Source organism: Alligator mississippiensis, chromosome 11, assembly GCF_030867095.1.
Source record: "Alligator mississippiensis isolate rAllMis1 chromosome 11, rAllMis1, whole genome shotgun sequence".
NCBI classification, from domain to species: domain Eukaryota; kingdom Metazoa; phylum Chordata; order Crocodylia; family Alligatoridae; genus Alligator; species Alligator mississippiensis.
In genome coordinates this window covers 6,869,324-6,891,854 of record NC_081834.1, presented here as the reverse complement: position 1 = coordinate 6,891,854, position 22,531 = coordinate 6,869,324, and the positions used below count along the sequence as shown (strand labels likewise).

Below are 22,531 nucleotides of genomic sequence, written 5' to 3'. Positions count from 1 at the left end.
ACCAGGTGTTTCTAACCATAATTTTCAGACCAAAAATAGAGTCAGATATGATTGGGCCATATAAGCCATCTTAAAATCTACAAAGTGAGCCAGTATGAGACCGTCTATTTAAAAATGTTCCTAGGAATTAAACCAGAAGTTCCATTTAGAAAACTTACAATGTTATTTTAATGCTGATTACCCAAAGACTTGCGCAGTTGTAAAGTGAACAGACAGAACTATGAAACTGCTATATGCCAAGTTGGAAATAAATAAAACCAATCCTTTTAAAGACCATGCACCTTTACCATTCGAGTTTAGTACTGAAATATCTAATGCGTCTTAGCGCAGGCCCTGAATTACTAAGTTTCTCAATACCTGGTGAAGTCTATGGACAAAACTGCTGACCATGATCAGAGGCGAGTCGGGCTTTTTAGTCATCAGTGATGCAGTTAACGAGCAATACAATTGCTTATAAAAACTCTGTCCTGCTGCAGCCCGGAAACCAAACTGTTTTAAAAGAGACAGACACATCCACACCTTTAGCCTTCACTACATTTCTTTGTTCACTCCTAGCCACACCCAGGACATGGGTCTTTGTTCTGTTTTGAATGAAACACCCATCTTTTCTCATGCTAATTCCTGGTGGTTTATATGGACAATATCTACTATAAGCTTAAAAATTCATTTGCCAAATGCAGCAGCCTTCCAACTGACAGCTGATCAAAAGTCTTATTTTGACACTTTGAAAATTTAGCTAGAAAATGGGGGGGGGGGGGGGGGGGGGGGGGGGGGAAATAAGTGCTGAAAAACTCAATTCTCAAAAGCCTCCGCTGTCATCTCTTCCCAAGGCTGCTTTTACACTAGAGACTCCTCTGTGTATATAGCTCCTAGCTGATATGCTGTAGTTGGTAAAAGAAATAGCATAGCTGCAGGAATTTATTGCGTTTAAAAGTGCTCTCCACCTTAAAATTCAGCTTTTTTGTTTTTAAATCAGCACCTTGATAAATACTGACGGGAACTGGTTTCAGCTCAGTGGAGATGGACTAACAGCCACAGATATCAGTAAGACTCTAGATGGATGTGGCTTCTGATGTTCAGATTTTAGTGGCCTGAAGCTATTTTAGTTTAAACCAGTGACATGTAGCCCTGAAAGGTCAGGAGATGCATGAGCAGGCAGTGGTAACCAAAGAACAACAGTAATGTGTGCAGCCTTAGACGAATTGTGGGCAACATGCTCTGGCTATGTGAAGAAAAAAAAAAAAAACAAAAACAAACCCTCTACATGATACAGTTGTACATGTTGCATTATTCATGATTTCAAGAGAAACACAATGCATGCAGTACAATAAATGGCCTTTGATAATATTTTCTGACGAGACAACACTTATGGCTTGGAAGCCATGATTCGAATGAGAATTTGTCCCAGACACTGGAATTTGTCCTACTCGCTTGTGGTGAAATCTGATCAAGTATCTCTCCTTCATTTCGTACATCAATTAAATTCCTAAGACAAGGCTTGATCAAACTCAAAGAGATTGGCTTCCAGTGTACTTTAGACCCCTGCTATATGACTAACCTTTTTGACCTTTACTCAAAAACACATTTAAGTCCCTATCAATGCAAAAAGAGTTTTTCCAAAAATAATCTCTGGAAATACTCCACATTCACTGCCTATGTCAGAATTAATAGCTGGTGACATAATAGACACAACTCAGGTCTCACATAACTTCTATCTTAATAAGTGGATAAGTGGAAGATATATATTTTTTACATATGGGGGGGTGCGGAAAGAGGCAGAAACCTGCACTGAAAAGTTGAATCACAGCCAGCAGTTGACAGACTTATCTAAATCAACAGAAGTAAGAGTAAAAACTATGGAGGACTGAATTTTCACACAAACAACTCCATGTTTTAATTTGGATTCACTGAAGAATCAGCTTCTAATCACATGTGAATAACCCAAGGTCAGCAGTTTCATAACCACATTTCCAGTCAACTGAGCTGAGACTTCAGGGGCGGACTTGCTTGATGATAATCCGTTAGAAGTGACATTCTGGCTTCAGTCACAAGGCTTTACTCCTTCACCGGCTCTTCATGCCATGTGAGTAGACCAGGAGTGGGCAATTATTTTGGGCCGCTTACTGAGTTTTGGGAAGCCATCGAGGTCCGCATGACAGGCAGCCAGAGGCAGATAAATATTAATTTTCTAAACTTTTTAGGGGCCCCGTGAGCCAGATAGAATGGCCTGGCGGGCTGCATCCAGCCCGTGGGCTGCATTTTGCCTGCCCCTGGAGTAGACACTGTCTGCCCAACTCCTGTATATTTTGGTTTCACTACTTACATAAGCAAGAACTGCTTACCATTTTTGCAGAACTGGTTATTCATTCTGGTAACAAAAGGCAACCAGGATATCACAGGAAAACCCCCAGACCCTGCCCTCTCCCACACACTCCTAACTAAATGAGCATGACTGGGGAGTACCAGTGTAGCACAGCATTTCCACACCACAAAGCTGCATTCAGGGTTAGAGATTATTTATACTGCAGCCATTCCTAGAGGCTTCAGCCAGCTCTGGGCTCCAATGTACAACAATGCCCAGAGACATACCAGCTACTGAAAGCACTTGTGTCTACTGAAGATCATTATTAACAAACAAGCAGCTAACAGAGGTCAGTCCAGTAACCCCTTCTCACATGAGCACTGCTTCCGCACTGACTTAAAAAAAATGGGAGTACTTGCAGGATTTAGGATTTGAAGAGTAAGTTTTGCCTTCTTCAGGCCCAGCGCATTGAACTGCATGCTCTGGTTTCTCTCTGGGTGCCAGACGCACAATTGCCACCAAACAGCAGGTGTCACCAACAGAATTAAAGCAAAGTTGAAACAAAAAAGTTGGGCAATGGTAGCCCGAGCATCTTGGTTTTAAAAGTGCATTGTAGGTTCATCAGTTAATTGTATATTTTTTCCACACATCCCTATGCACATACTGTCAATCATGAGCCAGTCACAGCACCAGCAAAGCTGACTGCATGCAAGGAGTTGCATAAATGTTATAGTCAAATCTATGCGCATCGCATCCCTGCTATCTTTTGTGGGACAAACTCCACCTACAAAGATAGGGCTAAAAAGTGGACAGTGACTATAACCAGATATTCAAGACTTCCCAGGAAGTGACAAGTAACAGAGGTAACAATGTTATCGTTAACTATTTGTGCAGGAAAAGAAAGTGCTACTTGGCACTTCGCTTGAAGCCTACATCTGGACTTTTTGCCCTTATCTTCAGTTTCCCAAACAGTTGTTACTCGTATTACCGTGCTTTGTTATCAGCAAGGAAGACAGAGCAAAATAAAGCCATCTGGAGCATTATACAGACAGTTCTGCCTTTGTGGAGTCCCAAATTAGAGAGGATTAAAAAAATATATATTCCCTTTTTTGCATGAGTGGGCTGGGTACCTCCCTGGGAGGAGACCAAGGAAGCCATTTAGTTTTCAGAAACACTCATCTTGTATAATTATGCTGCAGGGAACAACACAATTTGTGAATGCCTCGGCAAGATAATGGAGCTGGAGGAGCTATTTCTTGAATGCACAGTTCAGCTAAAGTCTGCCTTGAATTAAGGCTAGTTTTGAGCAACTGTGCTTCTAAATCATGGGTTAGGTATCTCCAGTGAGCACTCACTAGAGATGGAGGCAATCAGTTAACTCCGCTATGAAAGTCATGCGCACAAAGCAATGTTTGTACCAGAGCCATGTCTGCTACTGAGGGTTTGAGGAATAAGCAGCTGAACAAAACAGAAGGATCTTCAAATTTCTGAGAGTCACAAGTGCCGAGGGTGAAAGGAAAAAGAATCCTTGATCCTCTCATGCACCAGAGAATTTCATACCATCTGGTACTGATAAGCTATCTTATAACATCACCACATTCAACTGTCTTCTTTCTTACCAGTTAACACCTTCATACATTCACAGACATTAGGGCTGGAAGGGACCTCAGAAGATCATGAAGTCCAGCCCCCCGCCCCAGGGGCAGGAATTCAGCAGGGGTCATAGGATCCCAATGAGATAAACATCCAGATGTCTTTTGAAGGCGTTCAGAGTAGGTGCTTGAACCACCTCCGATGGCAGTCTATTCCAGACCTTGGGGGCTCGGACAGTAAAGTTCTTCCTTATGTCCAGCCTGAAATGGTCATGGAGGAGTTTGTGACCATTCAACCTTGTCATCCCTTGGGGCACTCTGGTGAACAAGCATTCCCCCAGATCCTGGTAAGCACCCCTGATAAACTTATAGGCAGCCACCAGATCACCCCTGAGCCTGAGCTTTTCCAGGCTGAAGAGTCCCATGGCTCTCAGCCTCTTGTCAAAAGGTTTGCTTTCCTGACCTCTGATCATGCACGTGGCTCTTCTCTGCACTCTCTCAAGCTTCTCCACATCCTTTTTGAATTGTGAGACCCAAAACTGGATGCAGTACTCTAGCTGCGGTCTCACCAAGGCCGAGTACAAGGGGAGAATGACGTCCTGGGATTTGCTTGAGAAGCATGTATGGATGCAAACGGTGTTTTGCTTGCTTTACTAGCCGCAGCATCACATTGAAGGCTCATGTTCATCTTGTGGTCAATGATGACCCCCAAGTGCCTTTCGTCCATAGTGCTGGCCAGCATAACACTGCCGAGTCTATAAGGATGCTGCAGGTTTTTCTTTTTCACCTGCATTACAGAGCCTTTGTCTTCATGGCAAGTTACTTTTGAAAAGTTAGCATCCTAGCGGTCCTGCAAAAAGACAACCCCAAAAGCCTGGAGTCCTCCTCAAAAGTCTCCTATCCCAAAGCAAAGAACTGCCAGACTGTGCTCTCCTTTCCGGAAGGCCTGAAGTTCAGCCTCTTATTTTGCACCTGGAAATAAATCCCACCCCTATACCCAGCACAGCCACATGCTATAAAAACCTAAAAGCAATATACATTCATAGCAACTACTACTCCCAACAGCTTTGCTGCATCAGTGCCTAAAGCTCCTCTTGAACCCAGAAAGAAAGTGGGAGCAACCACCCTTTATATAACTGGTTCTGTAAAGTACATAGCATGTTTTTTGGGTCACAAATATTCAGGTTTTTCCAAGTTTCATGCCTGTACCACCGTATGGGGCCAGACCATTAAAAGAACTTGTATGGTTATACTGGTAATTTATTTCATATTCCAAGTGCTTTCGACTAAAACATGTCCAAAGGTGTTCACTGCCAGGGGGTCTGGTTCACTTTACCTGGCCTGAAGTGGAAGCAAATAGCACTTTTCTCCAAACGTAAGTGCGCACTCCACAACCCGCATCAGCTCGCTAACCTGAAAGGACCAAACAGGAGGGATATCAGCCAACAGGCTAGATCCCAGAGCCTGTGTTTAATACAGAACTGGGATAAAAATGTGTTTCATATTATAGTCCCAGAGTGGCCAGCCGTGGGCTCAGGCAGAGAATATGAACTGCCATACACCTCAAGCCCTTCTGGCTGACTTTTGCTTAACCTTCTCTAAGTGCTCAGGTTTTTAGCTTGCTCGACAATCTACTTCCTCTACGATAGTGTGAGCAGCATGACAAAGTGTGCAGAGGGCAGTCTTTGGAAAGAGTGCCTTACGCTAGGACGTTCTGCAAAAAGATGCACATTTCAGCATAAAAACACAGGTATGATATAATGTGATCCATGGTCAAAACAGCCTCTCATGATCTGTTGCAGAACAGTTTCTAGCTTCTATTTACTGAACTATCTGAACAACTTGGCTGCAGGTTCAGCTTCTCCTGCCATCCATTGCGTTAGACCTCTGCAAGTTCCTCGGCTGTATAAACGATGGGCGAAGTAAAGGAGTCGGTCCAGCAAACAGCATGTGGACTGGTGTTGCTGCTCCATTTACAAGACAATGGCATCCAGGTTTTTCTGCCCTTAACAGGAGACTCTGGAGTCTGCTAGGAGGCTACCGGATTAAGTTTTCTCCTTCTATAGTCCTTTCACAATAGCTTCCTTCCACTCGCAGGTCTTTATGGTCTTTATAACCATTCTCTTGGCTTTGTGCTTGTGTTCATTGCTCCCTGTACCCTTTTTTCTGAATTCAATTTACAGATATGCCAGCGGGGATCATAACAGTTTCCAGGGGTGCATTTCAGCAGTCTTCTTCAAGGCAAAATTCAGCTAATCTGTTTGTTAGCTGGAAAACACAGTCCAGAGAATTATTTAGAGCATTAGTGCTTTCCTGAAGGGAACCAAGCCCATATTCCACCATAGCATGTATTTTACCAGAAAGAAGTGCCTTCTGCTTGGACCTTTCCTACACCATAAATGGTGTAACAGCAGAAAGGTGCAGCAAACATCTGTTCTGTTCCATCTGGTCCCTGCTGGCTAAGGATTTATGGCCCCCTCCTCAAATGAACCTATACGGCTAAAAGGTTTTGGAAGATCCTGTATTTCTATGCCCTTGGCTCCTCTCTCAATTATAGCAAGTATGTTAACAGACCTTGACAACTCCAGTCCTGCCATCTCCAGCATCTCCCACAAGCTGCCCATTCTCCTTGCTCCATCTAACCATGATGCTTTTGTCAATTTAATCATCCCGATTACGTAGTTGAATGCTCTGTGACAATCGTATGCCATTTAAGATTTCTTTTTCTCCCAGGAAAATGTATTCCTGCAACTGACACATCTTGTTTGTAAAAGAAACAAGAAAATGAAGAATGCATTTAGGTTTTCCACAACTGATAACAGCTCTCAGATCTTGTCCCTTTGGTGTGCTTGCTTTATTTCTACAGTCATTTATTTTATTTTATTGTATTTATTCATCCTCTGTTCCGGATTATCCATTTCTCCCTTCCAGACATTTTCCTTCCTTATACATTTATTAGATTTTTTTTTAAACCATATTTTCTGTCTCCCATGTTTGCACTATGAACCTAGATCCATCAGTGCAACTACGATATATAACCCCACAGAAGTTAATAGACAATACACGCATCGTACAAAGTGTAACGAATGCAGAAGCTGACAAGAGCAATTAGTAGAAAGAATAAGTGATGTTTACAGCAACACGTGTCCTCAAACACCTTCCCTGGAAATCTCATGACCTCCCCCCACTCACCCCAATGGGGTTTGACCCAAAACGTGTTTGTATTGGAAGCCACTCAGCAGTATTAAAACACAGATGAGGTTTCTCCATGCAAGTCTTTGCTTCATAGACTGCACAAGTTTGGCACTTCAAAATATTTTCCCCATTCTATTCTGAAAGTATCAGTTTAAGCCTAATGAGACAGATTTTCTCTCTTCTTTTCCTTCCAGGGCTTCAACCAGCCTGTTTAAATTTAATTACAAGTCTACTGTTAGCCCCTTATTTAATTTGATTAAAACTTATAATTAAGCTGTATGACATGGAAGATTATTTTAGATTCTCTCTTTTAAACCTCCCCTTCCATTTTAAGACATTATATGCCATTATAATCAGATGCTTCCATTTCTGTTAACAGTGAAACACTTCCAATTGCTTAGTTTTGCTACACTGTTCCTAAGGCTCAAGTAGACCAGTGGTTTTCAACCTTTTTCATTTGTGGACCCCTAAACAATTCCAAAGGGAGGTGTGGACCCCCTTGGAAAATGTCAGATGGAGGTGTGGACCCCTTTGAATTAAAAGTATGTGGATACTCACAGTCACAATGGATCATAGTCATCTTTTATAGACCCCTTAGACAGTCTGCAGGCCCCCAAAGGTCCATGGACCACTGGCTGAAAAGCACTGAACTAAACCAAATTGTTGTTACCTGCTTTTTGTTCAAGAAACTTCTGTAAGAGAATTCCTGCTGGCTTGTTGGATAGGGTGTAGCACCATGGAAATCTATACAAAAAGTATCCAAGCTAAATTGCTAGGTCTTAACTTAGGAAATCTGGAGTTTCTGAAAAGTGTGCCTTTGAGCACGACTCCCAATCCAGGCCTTTGAGCTAAGGCTAAAATACTCAACACTATTTGCATAGGACACATCGATAGCAGAAGATCTTGCTCCAGAACCAAAAGCCTTACTCTTACTAGAGGGATTACTGCTCCGATGGGGAGAGGGGTGGATGATGAAAGCTGCATTACCATGATCCCGTTATTGGTTGCATTAGCACAGCATGTAGTAGCTCTAGTTACAGAGTGGAGCTACTTCATGTCTGTAGAGTACCTAGAACAACAGCAGCCCCAATCTTCTTCCCCTGTTCATCTCACCAGCACTTACCAAGAGTGAAGGTGATTCATCTTGGTTAGTGCTCACCAGTTGTGCTTTTTGCTTGCTTTGTCCCAGCTGACTGACAGGTCCAATGGAGAAGGGTTAATTTTACTTCTTGCGTCTGATCAAATCCCCTTCTTGATACTAACAATCAAGATGGGCACCCCCTTTCTTCCTGGCTAAGTGGATGCAGTGGCAGTCTCAAAATCATTTTTTTTCTGCTGGACTATGAGGTCCTCACTTAGCTGACCAAGAGAGATCTGGCCTGACATCTGGTACGATGTAAATTAATACAGCCTGTTCCACAGTCGGGGTGTCAGAAACTGTAAAGTGGTACCCCCAGTTTAGTGGGCTAGCCTGGGTGAGGAAGGTGCACGGACACCCAGCAAGACTAAAAACAAGACCCCTCAAAGGGCAGATGAGTTCCCTGCGAGCCAATGGCCACCCATACCTGGAGAGGAGATGGGCGCCTCCAGGTCACCCTGCCCAAAGAATCACCGACGATGCAAAGCAACTCAACTAACCTCACCAGGGAGGGTGTTACAGCATGTCAAGTGCCCCAACGGTTGCAGCGGCCTCAGGACTGACTTGACCTGATAAGGTCCTGTCATGAAATCCTCTGCCCCAACATGATGCAACATTCAGAGTAGGCACACCAATGGGAACGTTTATAAAAAACCCAACACAGCTGCCTTTGCTTCTGTTTTCATGAAAACATTTCAAGTGCTAGGAACGACTGCACTTCAAGCCGTAACCTAGCCCTCATGTCCCTTGAACGAGGCGTGTAGGATTTATCAGGGGGAAACATGCATTGTTTAAACGTGAATAGATTATAATAGTGACAACAGGGCCCTGGCAATATTGGTGACGGTGGGAATTTAAGACCGGTGACAAAACCTAATGAGCCCCACAGCCTTGTTCTTCAGGCTAGTCACTTCCTACCTGATATTAGAGCCAAGTCTTTCAAAATCAGCTTCATGCAAAGGTTCCCAAACTATAGAATAAACCAGCTTGTTTTCACTAAATGCGTCTCTTCCAAAAGCTATGACAAAAGGCATCGTTCAGTGGAAGAAAGAAGGGGGCATCAGCTGAACACACAGAAGGGCATTTACTGCCATGTCCCAGTCCAAAGCAAAGTGCAAGCAAACAGGCTTGAGCACACATATATTTGTCGCAACCCAATCACTGTCAACAGCCTTCACTGGTAACAGTTTCACACGTCAAGAGAGGTGGTTTACATTTGAGATGAACGGTTCCTTGTTTTAGACACTCTGCTTGGTGAAGAAGGTTAATAAACGAGAACCAAGGAAAAGCAGAGGTAAAAGCTCCCTAATGAAAATCAGAAAAATCTGCAGACATGCAAAGCAGCCCTCAATTTTGTTCTGGGTTTCTCTCAAGCAAGACGGTTTATTCTGCTACCCCCTCTGGGGAGCGGGGCAGGGGGCTCAGCCTGAATATATTCACCTAACATGGATGCAGACAGCACCAAGCCCTGGAGTACGTTACAGCCAGTCGCAAATTTCCTTTGTCCATTTAACTCTACTTGGGGAGCGAGCGAGACCGACTACAGCAGACGCGGGCAGGGCAGACTTGCCCGCTCTCTGCGTGCATCTCTCAGACGGCAGCCGGGGGGGGGGAGGAACTATTTTAAGGATAGGAAAATGTGATTAGAAGAACCTGAAACTGCTTCTAACCGGCGGTCTGAAAACAAGGTGGTTTCAGGTGTCCCTTTACGACCGAGCCGTTCCTGAACCAGACCGTGAGCTCTGCGAAGAGCAGATCTTTGTGTGGCCTATCGAGACTCGCTCCAGTGTCTCTCGCAGGAAGGTCTATACAGAGGCGCCTTTTGTAAGCCCTTTTTATTGGCGTCTTAGGGGCAGGGGCAGGTAGCGGCACCGTTGAGAGCGTTTTCAGGCACGGGCGGAGGAGCCTGGAAACGCTGGCGGGGCAGCTGTCAGCAGCTCCCCAGGCAGCGGGTCCGGAGCGAGCCCCCCGGGGCGGGTTCGGGGGAAGAGAACAAAGCCCCGACAAAGCCACCGTGACTTTCTCCACCTAGCCGGTGGGAAGCCACACGTGCACGGACAGCAGGGACAGAAAGCACGGCCGTGCACGCACACGCCCACGCTGGACAGACGCGGCTGGCGGGCACGGGGCCGGGGCCGCGGGCACTCACCTGTGGGCCGCCACGGCCCGGCTCTGCAGGTATTTCTGGGCGGTCATGACCCCCACGAAGAGGAAGCTGTCGGCGGGCGGGACGTCGTCCCGGGGGGGCGCGGCGGGGTCGCGGCGCCACAGCAGCGCGGAGCGGGGGTCCCCGCGCAGCCGCCCCCCGCAGCCCTCGGGGCTGGCCTGGCGCCGGTGCCCCGCTTTCTTCAGCTCGGAGGCGCGGGGCAGGATGAGGCGCGAGGCCAGGACGAAGCCCAGCACCAGCCCCAGCAGCACGCTCAGCCAGGACCGCCGGCTTCTGCCGGCCATTCCCCACGGCCGCGCCGGGCCCGGGGCACCCCGGCAGGCGGCCCCCGCCCCGGAGCGCCCACACCCTGCCCCGCGACCCCGCACCCCTGCCCCTGCCCCCGGCACCGCTCCCCCGCGGCTCCTGCCCCCTCAGCAGCCCGCCCCGCGCTGGCCGGCTCGCCCCGCCGGGCCCCCCGCCGCCATGGGCGGGCGCTGTGGAGTGCGGCCCGGCCCGGCCCGGCCCCGACCCGGCCCGCTACGCGCTGCCCCCGGGCCCCGCCCGGCCCCGGCCCATCCCCGGCTCGGCCAGACCCGGCCCGGGAGGGGGGAGGGGAGGGGAGGCGAGAGGCAGCCGCTGCCCGCCCGCCCCGCGCAGCCGCTGCCTTTGGCCCCTCTCGCCCGCCGTCCGCCCGCCCCCATTGGCTCCGCGGGGACGGAACCGCTTCACGTGGCTGCGGGGGGGGAGAGACAAAGGGAGGGGGCGGGGATGCAGGAGGGGGACGAGGGGGGAGGGGGCAAGGACGGGGACAATTCGGGGGGAGGGGGACAAGCGGGGGGTCTAGAGGGGAGGGGGTCTGGGAAGGGAGGTAAGGAGTGGCGTCTAGGTGGGGGGAGGGGGGGAGGTAAGGAGTGGGCGTGGGGAGGGGGAAGGGAGGTAAGGAGTGGGGTCCAGGTGGGGGTCTGGGAGGGGGGAGGGAGGTAAGGAGTGGGGGTGGGGGGGGGGGGCTGGGAGGGGAGGGAGGTAAGGAGTGGGGGTCGGGGGGGGGGCTGGGAGGGGAGGGAGGTAAGGAGTGGGGTCTGGCCTGGGGGAGGGGGGGATGGATGTGGCTGGTGCAGGGCCTGGGGGGGAGGGGCAGAGGGGTCTGGCCTGGGGATGTTTTGGGGGGTGGTCTAAGGTGGTTTTGTGCCCTGCAGGGGTCGGGGAGCCGGGATTCCCGCCTTGCCCCATGCGTGGGGCAGACCGCTGCTGCCCTTTCCGTGCCGGGCTGACAACCAGAGCGTGTTTTCCAGCGGGGGTGGAGGAAGGCCGGGCCCACGGCGGTGCTATGCCACAGGGGGCCAAGGGCCAGCTCTGCTTCCCGTGGGGGGGGAAGGGAAAGGCTTCCCACGGGCAGGGGTCACGGGGTAGTACCGATACCAGGGGCACAGCTGCCCAGTGGCACCTGGCCCAGCCCACCTGCCGGCTCACTTTCCGCTGCGCTCACTAAGCCGCATGGAGGGAGCGGGGCCCATTCGCACCATGGTGGGCAGAGACGTGAACACGTAACTCGTGGGCAGGAGGCGCTGGCGCAGTTCGTTGCAGTGGGGCTCATCTTTTTCTTCACCGGCGTCCCACCTACTACCCACGTTTTCCCTCGGCAGGCGTCCCTCCTCCTGGAGCAGACAGCTAGTCCCAAAATACGCCCTGCTTTAAAGAAATGGTACGGCTTTCCTCTTTCCTTTTACACCATATCTGGTGCAACCCGCTGGCCCTGTACATATCAGCGTGTGGTTTTGTTCATTTCCTGTACAGTTTTCACATTGTTGAATGCCAGTTTTTGCCGCTGCTGTTCTGTGTAATGCTCTGTGGTGCCGCCCATACCATACTAGGCAACTTCCACGCATTCAGCAAGAGGGCCTGCTCCTTGGATGTCACAGCCTGAGGCCAAAAGGAAAGCATAAAGTGGAAGCCAAGAAGAAAGATGGAGAGAACATATTTACCCATTTAATTTCTCTTAATTACCCCAAATGGCTCTCTACTAATTGGTATGGAGATAAGGAGGAAAAAAAAAGCTGTACAACACCAGTCTAGTGGAGTGCCATTAAGGGGGTGTTCATTAAATGGCACCAAAGGAAAAGTGCATAAATCTGGGTGAAGGAAGAAAAAGGCCGTGCTTCCCTGCATACAGCAGCTTACTGTCAAATAAAACTGGATCATAAAAAGCTAAACATTGACAATGATAAGACACGCCTTAGACAAATGCAATCTGAGTGCATGTTGCATTGTGACATTACTGTTTTTTGGATAGATTTTGAATGTAAAGGAGTTAGCTATTGAGAAAAATGTTTGCTGCCAGTTTAATGCACCTTTTTTCCCCCCAGTTGCTAGATATGGCATCACTCGAGGCTTTTGCCATCTGAAGTGCTCTTTAGCACCTGCACACATGCTACTACAGCATGCCAGGACACAAGTCACAATGACAAAGACTTTGAAACAAACTCAAATTGAGAGACACGAGTAGAAAGCCAGGGCAAAAATGAGAGGAACAGAATGATCAAAAGGACGGAGGAGAAGGGAAAAGTCTCCCTTTGGGCTAAGTCGATTCATGCAGACAATGCAATTAGGCTGTTGCAACAGTTTACATGTTTAGCACTGCAGTGTGCATGTTGGGGGAAGACAAAGAGAAAGCTGCTATGGGAGGGGAGAGGGAGAGGAACACTTCAGGCTGGTGCTGAAAGGAAGAGAAAGTAAATCGGAGGAAAGAGAAGAATTACAACCATTAGATAGAAAAAGCAAGCAAGAAGAGGGCAGGAAAAAGCGAGCGATAGTCTATCTGTTGCTTTCTTGCAATGGCTCAAGCCTCAGACAGGAGAAGGAGGGTCAGGGCCAGGGGGTACTGGTTCAGAAGTCAGTAGGAATCCCTCAGTGGGCACTAGAATAAAAGCAGACAGCTCCGCAGGCCTGATTTGCTCTCTCTATAGAGCAGTTGGTCTTTTCTGCCCTGCAAGATGTGAGCAGGACACCTGGTACAGCAACTGCCTTGTAGAGGCCCTTTACAGTGGGCCAAGGGAAAACTAACTTCTGTTCAAGGGACCTGTTCAAAAGAGCAAAGCAGCAAATTGTTCAAAGGAAAAGGAAAGACTCTTCTGGACAGGTCACCAGATTTTCTGAGTGAACACCACCAGCGCCAGAGCAGTTGCTGCCTGGAGATTCAAGGGATATGGAACGTGACCCAGGCTGCACCAAAACTCATCTCTAATGCAATGACCTGGGGACACAATCAATTCCAATGATACGTTTTGTGTCTGCTATACTCTCATTTTATTTCCAACTGGCAACAATAAAACCCCAACATGTCAATGCCTTTGTACACTTGTGTTGCAGGATTTGTACCATTTTGCATTTTCAGTGGAGGACTGGTCCCAACAAGAAGTCAAACTACATCATGGCACCTCTTTGCCTGAAAAGCTTTGATGTCTTTGTCCAGAGTCTAGCAGAGCACTAGAAAAGACTCTCAAGCTGTGCTGGTCCAGGTTCATGAAATGTCTACATAGTTAAAAGTGGTCTTCTCCAGGGACCAAGACCATGTAGTGGTGAAGAGGCTCACATGTCCCAGTGATCTTTAGTCCTATGTTGCCCAGTCTCACACTCCTGGAAAGGTGACCCATGGCAAACAGGCCTGAGGGGAGGTTCCATACAAATCATGGTCCAACGCCAAGTTCTCAATGGTAGATCAGGTAGAAGATGTCAGAATCTCAGGGGCTGCAAGGACAGAAGAAGGCTGCAGCAAGATGGTCTCCTGTTATCTAGGGTTCTTCCTACTGAGCCCAGATCTCCACCTTGTCAAGATCATGTGGTTGCCATTTCCATGCACCGGCTTCCTCATGTGAAAAGTCACATGCAGGCTTCTACCATGGGAAACAACACGCTCTCCTGTGCCAATCTCCAAAAGCCCTGCGGCGATGCACCAGTGGTGATGAAGACAGGACTAGTGAATCCAGCAGTCTCCATCCATAAATATGCACACAGGCGATGGTAGCCCACTGGTCATCTTGCTCACCTTAAGACCGATCAGCGAGCCCCGTGGTAGAGATCATCTTTGAATCAAGGGACTGCCGACAACATACCAGTAGTGTCAGGGTGATGTTGTGGCTGTGATGGTTGGGAATGATGCAAGAGGTAAGGATTTCTTTAGGGTGATGTATTTTATTGGACAAACTGCATCCTTGGGATAGAGTTAGACAAATATTCAAACGCACGACATTCTTCTTCGGGTCTGTGGAATAAAAGCTTTTACTCCTCAGACTTGAAGAATCCCTCGCATTTGAAAACCTAACTCTATCCCAAGGATGCAGCTGGTCCAATCAAAGATACCACCCTAAGAAATCCTTGCCTCATCACGTACGCAGTTAATAGAAGTTAAATGTTTCTTTAAAGGACATTATTGAAGTCAGGGTTTTTTCCCTTTCCTGTTTTGGCCCGAGTAAGGACTGCATCATCAGATTCTAAAAAACGTGGCAAAATCCTTTCAAAGAGATATTTTAAAACGGCATCTTAAAATGAACTCGAAACAAGGGAAACTTCCTTCAGGATGAATGAGATGTGGCAGCTCTGTCTATATATATATAAAAATGGCAGGATCATTTTCAACAGGTTCCAAATAAGCCTTAAAAATCTCCTGATTCAAGGGGAAAGACATCATGCCATTGCATTACAAGAATCTTCTGACAGGAAAAGGCAGAGCAACTGTGGTTTTAAAGGCAATAAAAAAGGGCTGGGGCTGAAGAGCTTTCAGTTGGCTTCTTCCCATAGAGAGAAACAAAAAGTTAGTCATCAGAATATAAAACCTATGCGACTTCAGAGCAGACATGGAAAAGATGTGATTTATAAGTCAGCAGAAGAGGAACGTGTGGAAGAAGTGGACTTCGATTTACATTATGTGCCACACACAAACTCAGGGGCCATGCCCCCCCTGAGCAGAAATGTGTAGTTTGCAGCACCTCAAAGTCTTTTAAGGCACCACAAAATGCACATGGGGCACATGGATCCATTTGCTACACTGCATATTTGCAGCACGGCAGCAAAATTGGATAATCAGGAAATCCCAGTATCTAAAAAACCTGTGCCAGAAAAGGGCAGGGCAGCGCATGTGGCTGCAATGTGTGCTGCCCCAAACCAGAGCCTGGCCAGCCAGAGCCACACTCCAGCTTCCATCCAGCCTCTGCGCACCTGGATTGCCACTGCTGCAGTCCCAGGAAGCCCCCAGGTAAGGCTGTTCGGGCAGGCCCAGGTGCTGACCCCAACCTTCCCTACCCCACCCAGGGCAATCTACCACATGCCAGTGCACGTCCAGGGGCATGCCTGGGGACAACTAGCAGTGGCATAGACATGCTGCTGCTGTTTGTCTCTGGGGAAATGCACATTCCTGCTTGTGGGGATGCACCCAGGAAGGGCAACATTTGAAAGCCTAGATTTTTCCACTGCAGTTTTTCCCCCCAGCGGATTCATTTGCAAGGGCATTATTACAATCTACACCCTAACATCGAAACAACGTGAGCACATTTTGAATACCAGGGCAGTAGCCTCTTGCCAGGCTCCAGCGCTAAAAGCTGTACTCACCGAGTTTATAAACATCCCCCAAATCCCTCAATGGAATTAAAGCCCTATGATTCACAACACAGAGGGCATTCAAAGAACAGCTCAAGATAGATAGCGAAGGCAGAGCCTTGTTTACACCGTAAGTGATGTCCAAGAGCAGGACAAGGATTCAGGCTCAGTATCCATGTTGCTGTATCACTGTCAGGACCAGGAGCAGACTGAAGTGTAAGAATATTAGTCACAGGCATTGATAACATGCTAAGTCTTTCAGCAGCAAAAGAACATGTCGGTCGGTGAAATTAAGCGTCAAATCCTATCAGGCCCGGCCCTAAGCCTCCTTCATGGCAGACACACTGAGTGCCATGAGGTTTACTCTTTAGGGGATTTTCAAGTAAAAAAAGTGGTGTGCATGCTGTCTGGTAGAGTGGGTACACTGTGGCCCATTAAAGATACACACTGATGCTGCTTTGTTCTGGCTTACATTCAGGCTTCTCTCCTCGCTGAGCCATGTACTGTGCTAGGACACTCCATCATAGAGGCAGCTGCAATGTAGTGTTTTTGTAGCTCCTGGTGTATCTCATGGATAAAAAACCCTGCAGAAGTGTGAAAACATCAAAATAGCCACATCTGGAATAATACAGGATTGGGCACACTTCATTCTTAACATAGCACCTGTGTGGCGGAGACCTTCTTGAGACACGTTACGCCGTCCAGCATCATCTCTGCAGTTATTCAAACTTGTTTTGATAGGTCATACAAAATCCTGGGCGTACAAGTAGCTACACTGCTGCCTGTGATTCTTGTATAACATACCCGTTGGTGCCAATGGAACTTCCTGGCCAATAAAAAAGGTAAAAGAAGGCAGAGCTGTCCAACTAAATACAATTTCTCTCTTCCAAGCTAATACCGGTCCTGCTACTGCTCTGCAGTGCAGCACTAGGTATCCGAGTTCAGTTTACAGCAACAGCCACTTGATTCCATGGAGAGATAAGCCTTGCTGTGTGATCCTCCTTAAGGAAGCAAGCCTCCTGACAAACATTTAGTTTATCATTTGGATACGCATTTGCTGACCCTATATTTTAAGAATCTTGCATTAAATATTTAATATAATTATGCAAATTAAACAAGCGCAAGCATGCACAAATTCTCTCGTACAGCACACTATGTGTGATGCATCCATTTTGTGGGATACCTGTGAAGAAAACTTGACACGTACTCCCAGATCCAAAAAGCACACATGCTTGCTCCATCGTCTTATTGCTAATTTAGTGCATGGAGAAAATGGCATTCTGCTTTTCCAAACACCACTAGCATATAAAGAAATGGAATACAGAGCGCAGGTTAGAATCACATACACAACTTAGATCCTAACAGCTAGCAATCAGACTACAGGTTAGTGATAAGATTGTCCATCTTTAGTGATGGCCAGGACTGATATACTGAGCAATGATATATTTTAGGCACTTATATAAAATAGTTGAGATTTCATCTTTTTGGCAGAAGCGGAGCTTGTGTGATACCAAAAGGAAATGCATACCTATTCATGTGACCGAATGAAAGGCTGTAAACAGTTTTCTACCCAATTGCTCTCTTAATTTTACTTGATAATATGCCCCTTACTTTGGATAACTTAAATACTTAGGCTGTGAACCATTTTTTGAGAGTTATAAATTCTCCACCAGGTTTTTTAATAAACGAGTCCTGAATTGAACAGGATTTAATTAATAAAACTCTGTGGCAGCCAGGGTCCAAACCAATCTCTTCAAAACTATTCGGGCACTGGAAAATGAGCACGTCTTGCATTCAAGGTAACAGACTCATGGTGGAAAAAATCTAGCTGGGCAACTGGGAGGATTCGTCTTTGTCACAATATTTCCAGCACCGTTGCCTTTCCTGGATGATGCAGAAACTCCCTCCAGAGTGCCAGCACCCACTGCTCTGATCCTTCTCTTCTGGTCCTTACAGACCAATCCCAGCTTCTCCTCTCCGTTGAATCCCAGGGGTGATGCATGTTAAACCCACAACTAATCATCTTATTTGATTGGCCACTCTGCTGCTGCTCTGAAGAAAGCTGAAACAATGCTACCCTCCTATGGTCTAACGTGATAATGCAGCAATACATTCCATAGGCTTCCCGCAGGAAAATGCAAGCCAGCTGTTTCATTTGATCCCATCCAGTTAATGTCTTCCTTTACTAGCCAAGAAGCTCACATTAGGTTTTTACGTTTGGGGAAAAGACATGAAATTTTCATTATGAATACAACCGGTCTCATTGCTGCCTATGCCTCTAGTTCTGATCAGCTGGAAAAGGGGCACAAAGTGATGGCTTCTCTTTTGCCACATCCCCAACCATTCAAACCGTAGCCTGAAGAAGGAAAACTTTGTTTCGTGCACATTTATACATGTCCCTTAAAAGGGGAATCGTGTCACTTTGAGAAGCGCCTGGAGAATATATTGTAGCAGTTACTAAAGTTGCCTGGGTTGCATCACACATACGGACACCTGAAGCCCCGCTGCCTGTCTGGATAAGCGCTGGTGTACTGGGTTTAAGGGACAGACTCATAGTAGCAAGGAAAAGATCACAACCTTTAAGGAAGGATCTTAAGTGATTAGTAATACTTCCTATAAATCAACCTGGCAGAATCCCTCTCCTTTTGACACATGCAATAGATCACCAGGAAAAAGAAGAGAATTTAACATGGAATTAGTGTAACCTATCAAAAATGTTTCCAATTTGGTCTCTTCATTTAAAGAGAAGCATGGAGAAAAGCTCGTCCCCGGCCCAAAAAAACAAGCAAGTATGCTTGCCATAAAGCCTCAGGATCTGCCCAGCAACCTGTCCAGAAAAGGCATGCTGGTTAGCGAGATGGCCACAGACAAGGAGCCCCTGTGGGGAAGGCAGAGAGCAGGTTTGCTCTGCTGCCATCTGATAGCAACCTGCTCCTCACAGACCTGTCCTGCCACTCGCCACTTCTGCAGGGGTAACGTTCCCCACTGTGTAGATGTCACAGGATTGTTCTCTCTCCTGCAGAAGCAAGGTCTCACATAATCACATGCCACTATCAGAATGGTCACTGCCAAGATACAACCTGTACAGATCTTCCGCATCATTTCACCCATGGGGATCTGTGATTAAAACAGCATTTCACAATTTGCAGGCTGTCTCCCCACCATGGTGTATCCCCAGACACATTGGGGCTCCCGTGAAGTGGATAATGGGAGCAAGTAGCTTGGAGTGGGCAACTCAGCCCCAGGTTTACTTCACCTTCGAAGTGCCAGCTTGCCCCTTGAAAGCTGTACCACCAGGCTGTGTTTCAGCAACAGCCCTGAACGGCTCCAGCACCTAAGTCTGCGTGCTCCGGCAGCTGCCCCGTGCCACGAGCTTCCCTGTTCCTGTACCACTCAGGTAGGCAACCGGAGCATGAGCTACTCACGAAGGCCTCAGGCCATGCTGGATGTGCCCTTTGGTGGGCAGGGATCCCCAAACAGATGGGGGAGGGGGGTGTGGAATACACAGGCCCTAATTAAAGCTGCATACGAGCATGGATAGAATGGAGCGTGGGCACAGGGATAAGCACAGGGGTTGCCCACAGGGCAATCTGCCAGGACAGAAGCCTGCAGGAGACTGGGAAACATTGGTTTAACCCTCCCTGAGTGGATAGCAAGGTCTTTCCCTTGACAACTGGTCACCTCACAAAAGCCTATTCACAATGAGCTGGAGGGGAGCACAGGGCTGGGAAGGGCACATGCATCAGGGGCGGAACAGCTGGGCTATTTGGAAGCTTAACTGGTGCCTGCCACAGGAGTGGGCCGGGGCCAGATCAGTAATGGGGTACCTTTTCCTTTGGGGCTGCTGTGTTGTACACTAATACTTCAGCTTTCGTTCCAAAGTAAATCCAGCCTCCGGCCCATCCAAACAGACGCAAGCCCTTTCTACACTTGAAAATACCCTTTCAGTAGGCGTTTGGCAATAGTCAGCTCAGCTGTAGCTGTGCCAGTAGCACATATAAGAACCAACTGTGCTTGGCACTGCCTTGGCTACACTGGTTGCTGAAAAGCTGCTACTTCCTAGTGCAGACAGGGCCAAAACCTTCAGGGGGATGGATGCAAACCGATGCTGTATGACTGGCTGCAGCCAGCCTGCAACAACAGGCTTGGGAACCTGCAGTGGGAATTGGTTTCACTGATCCCAAGGTTTGATAAAAAGCATAGGGATTTAAATGCACTGGCAACCATTTAAGTGCTGATAAACCACACAAGAAAGAGGGACTATTACATTAAATGAAGTCCTCCAGTGCAGAGGCCCAGCACCAGATTTATATACTACTAATTAAGTTCCACTTCACCCAGGCCCAGGCCTTAAACAGGCCTTCTGGACAGGGCAGGATCACATTCCTGGTGAAGCCTCACACAATCCACACAACATTTTGATATCACGAGAGCATAAGGTTTTAGACTTCAAGAAGACTGCAAAAGATCATCTCCTCTCTTCCTCTGACCACTGGCTGCCCCTCCATCACTCCTGGCTCCAGGCAGCAGTACGGATCAGCCTTCTAAAGAAAGGACCGCATGAGCCGAGCACTGGGGAAAACAGGATAAGCTTTACACCAACTTGACCACAGCAGGCTGTTCCAAGGAAGTCAGGGGAAGTCTCAGTTCCCTACAAGCTGTAAATATCAAGATGGGCCAAAGCTCTAAGATGCAGCAGACCTCAACCTCCTGCAGGATGTTCTGTAATACAAATATGATCCTTAGGTTTTATACCCACTTTTCTGCCAGGAAAAGCTACCACCCCCCTTGCCAGAAATAGGGAAGCTGATCACAATATTCATCTAACTTATCTCCATGAATAGCATTGCTGCTGATTTTGAGATGCCTGGGACCAGCTTGGCAAGGACAGGATGACTCGATATTGTTCTCTTCTGACACCAGCTGCTACGATTTACCACAATGAGCATCCAATTCGGTAAGAAACATTTCCAAAAAAGTAACTATATGCAAACCACTGTCTAGTTCTTAAACGCCTCATCCCACTTCATCCCCTCTGAAAGAGGTACACTAATAAAGCCACAGAAATATCATTAAAATGTCAACATGTTTTTTGTTCACTTACAATTCCTACCAGGGACGTTCTTTAGCAAATGTTTAATAAAACTCTGTGTAAATTAGACTCCCAATTGATTTCATTTTACGTGCAGTTTAACAGATTTGTTTTGGAACACTTCTTTCTTTTATAGCATTTGGCATCTTAGGGGCAAGGAAGTGAACAGTTTTTAGCTAGATATATCCAACACCTAAAACCCTGCAAAGAGATTTGAAAGGCAAATGAAAACTGAATGCCGTTAGCTGTGCCGATAAACCTGCCACTAATTTTGAGGTGGCTGGGGTTTCTGGGATTTGGAGATTCCTTTTTGTCTCTGGAAAAAAGAACAGGTCTCTTACCATCTAAGCACCAGTACAACCATTTCTAACAAAGGATTAATTTTCACGTTTTCCAACAGAATCTCTTCTGGAGAAAAATGTTCCTGTCATATGAACATCAATGCAGCTATAGTAAACAATAATCTTTTAAATGAAAAGCTACTGGATGGTTTGTAGACAATTTTAGGAACATGGACATTTTGGGGAATTTTAACACAGACTTAAAACAGGAGCAAGAGCAGGACATTCATTAGTTATGCTACAACTCCACTTTTACTTGATACTTTCTGGATAATTCTTCCCAGAGTCTAAAACCTTCCATACTTGCTTTCAGCTCAGGGGTCAGGGGCCTTTTAAAAACTCAGAGGAAAACCTTTCAGCTGTCTGTGTAACGGTGAGCCTGAAAAGGTAAAATTCAAAACATTCAAACTCTTCATAACTCAAACGTAACTGGTCAAAGGGCTCCAAAATTTGCCCTGTTCCAATATCTGAGGATTAAACGTTGATATTTTTAAAAGTTGCAAGCAACCAAATGAGTCGCTGTAGGCTCAAAGGAGATCTTAGAGATCGAAAAACCAGAGGGCTGAGCAAAGTACACATTTTCCCTCCCTGGCCCAAAGAGGGTCTTTGAAGCATAGCAAATTCAGACCGGTTTCATACTTGATGAGAAATTGTTAGGAAAGCTGGTTTAAGAATAAAGATGTGCAGGCTGAGAACAAAACAGGTACAAAATAACCACAGCCCTTTGGATCCTACAGCCTTTGCAACTCTGCAGCTAATTGCATTTTGCACCTTTCATAGTCATTATCTCTTTGCATCGGGGAGATAGTGTCCCAGCATACATTTAATCAGCTGCTGACCTGTTGACCCAGCCTTGGGGGAAGAAAGCTCAGTTGTGTGTTGAGGCCACCGCACTTGTTCAAAAGCAGAGGTCTCAACACAGGTCTCCCATCCTACTCGTCGTCACTGACAGGGAATCTTCAAAGCGTGCACACGGGGTCTCCCCTGCCTTCTGCCGCCCTTCGGTTTATTAAAAACAAGCAGCCCAATGTTAAATGTCTCCGACTAGAGTACGTATCACACACACACCACTGGAAACTGAAGGTTTTAAACTGAACAGCATCGAAGCCAGGCAGTGAAAGCTAGTTTCCATA

General features: G+C 47.1%; 1 protein-coding gene and 1 long non-coding RNA gene across 2 annotated transcripts in view; one reads left to right on the top strand and one right to left on the bottom strand.

The window, feature by feature from the left end:
• Positions 1-10,747, bottom strand: part of CHSY1 (chondroitin sulfate synthase 1) — a 95,856-nt gene extending 85,109 nt beyond the window's left edge. The window contains exon 1 of the mRNA XM_006269816.3: positions 10,377-10,747. Within this exon, the coding sequence (XP_006269878.2) occupies positions 10,377-10,678 (302 nt within the window). The 5' untranslated portion in view covers positions 10,679-10,747. The remainder of the gene's footprint in view (positions 1-10,376) is intronic.
• A 788-nt stretch (positions 10,748-11,535) lies between these two features.
• On the top strand, positions 11,536-13,730 carry LOC109280687 (uncharacterized). Its single transcript, XR_002087098.2, has 2 exons — positions 11,536-12,078; positions 12,171-13,730. It is a non-coding gene; the product is annotated as an uncharacterized LOC109280687 (long non-coding RNA).
• Positions 13,731-22,531: the final 8,801 nt, after the last annotated feature.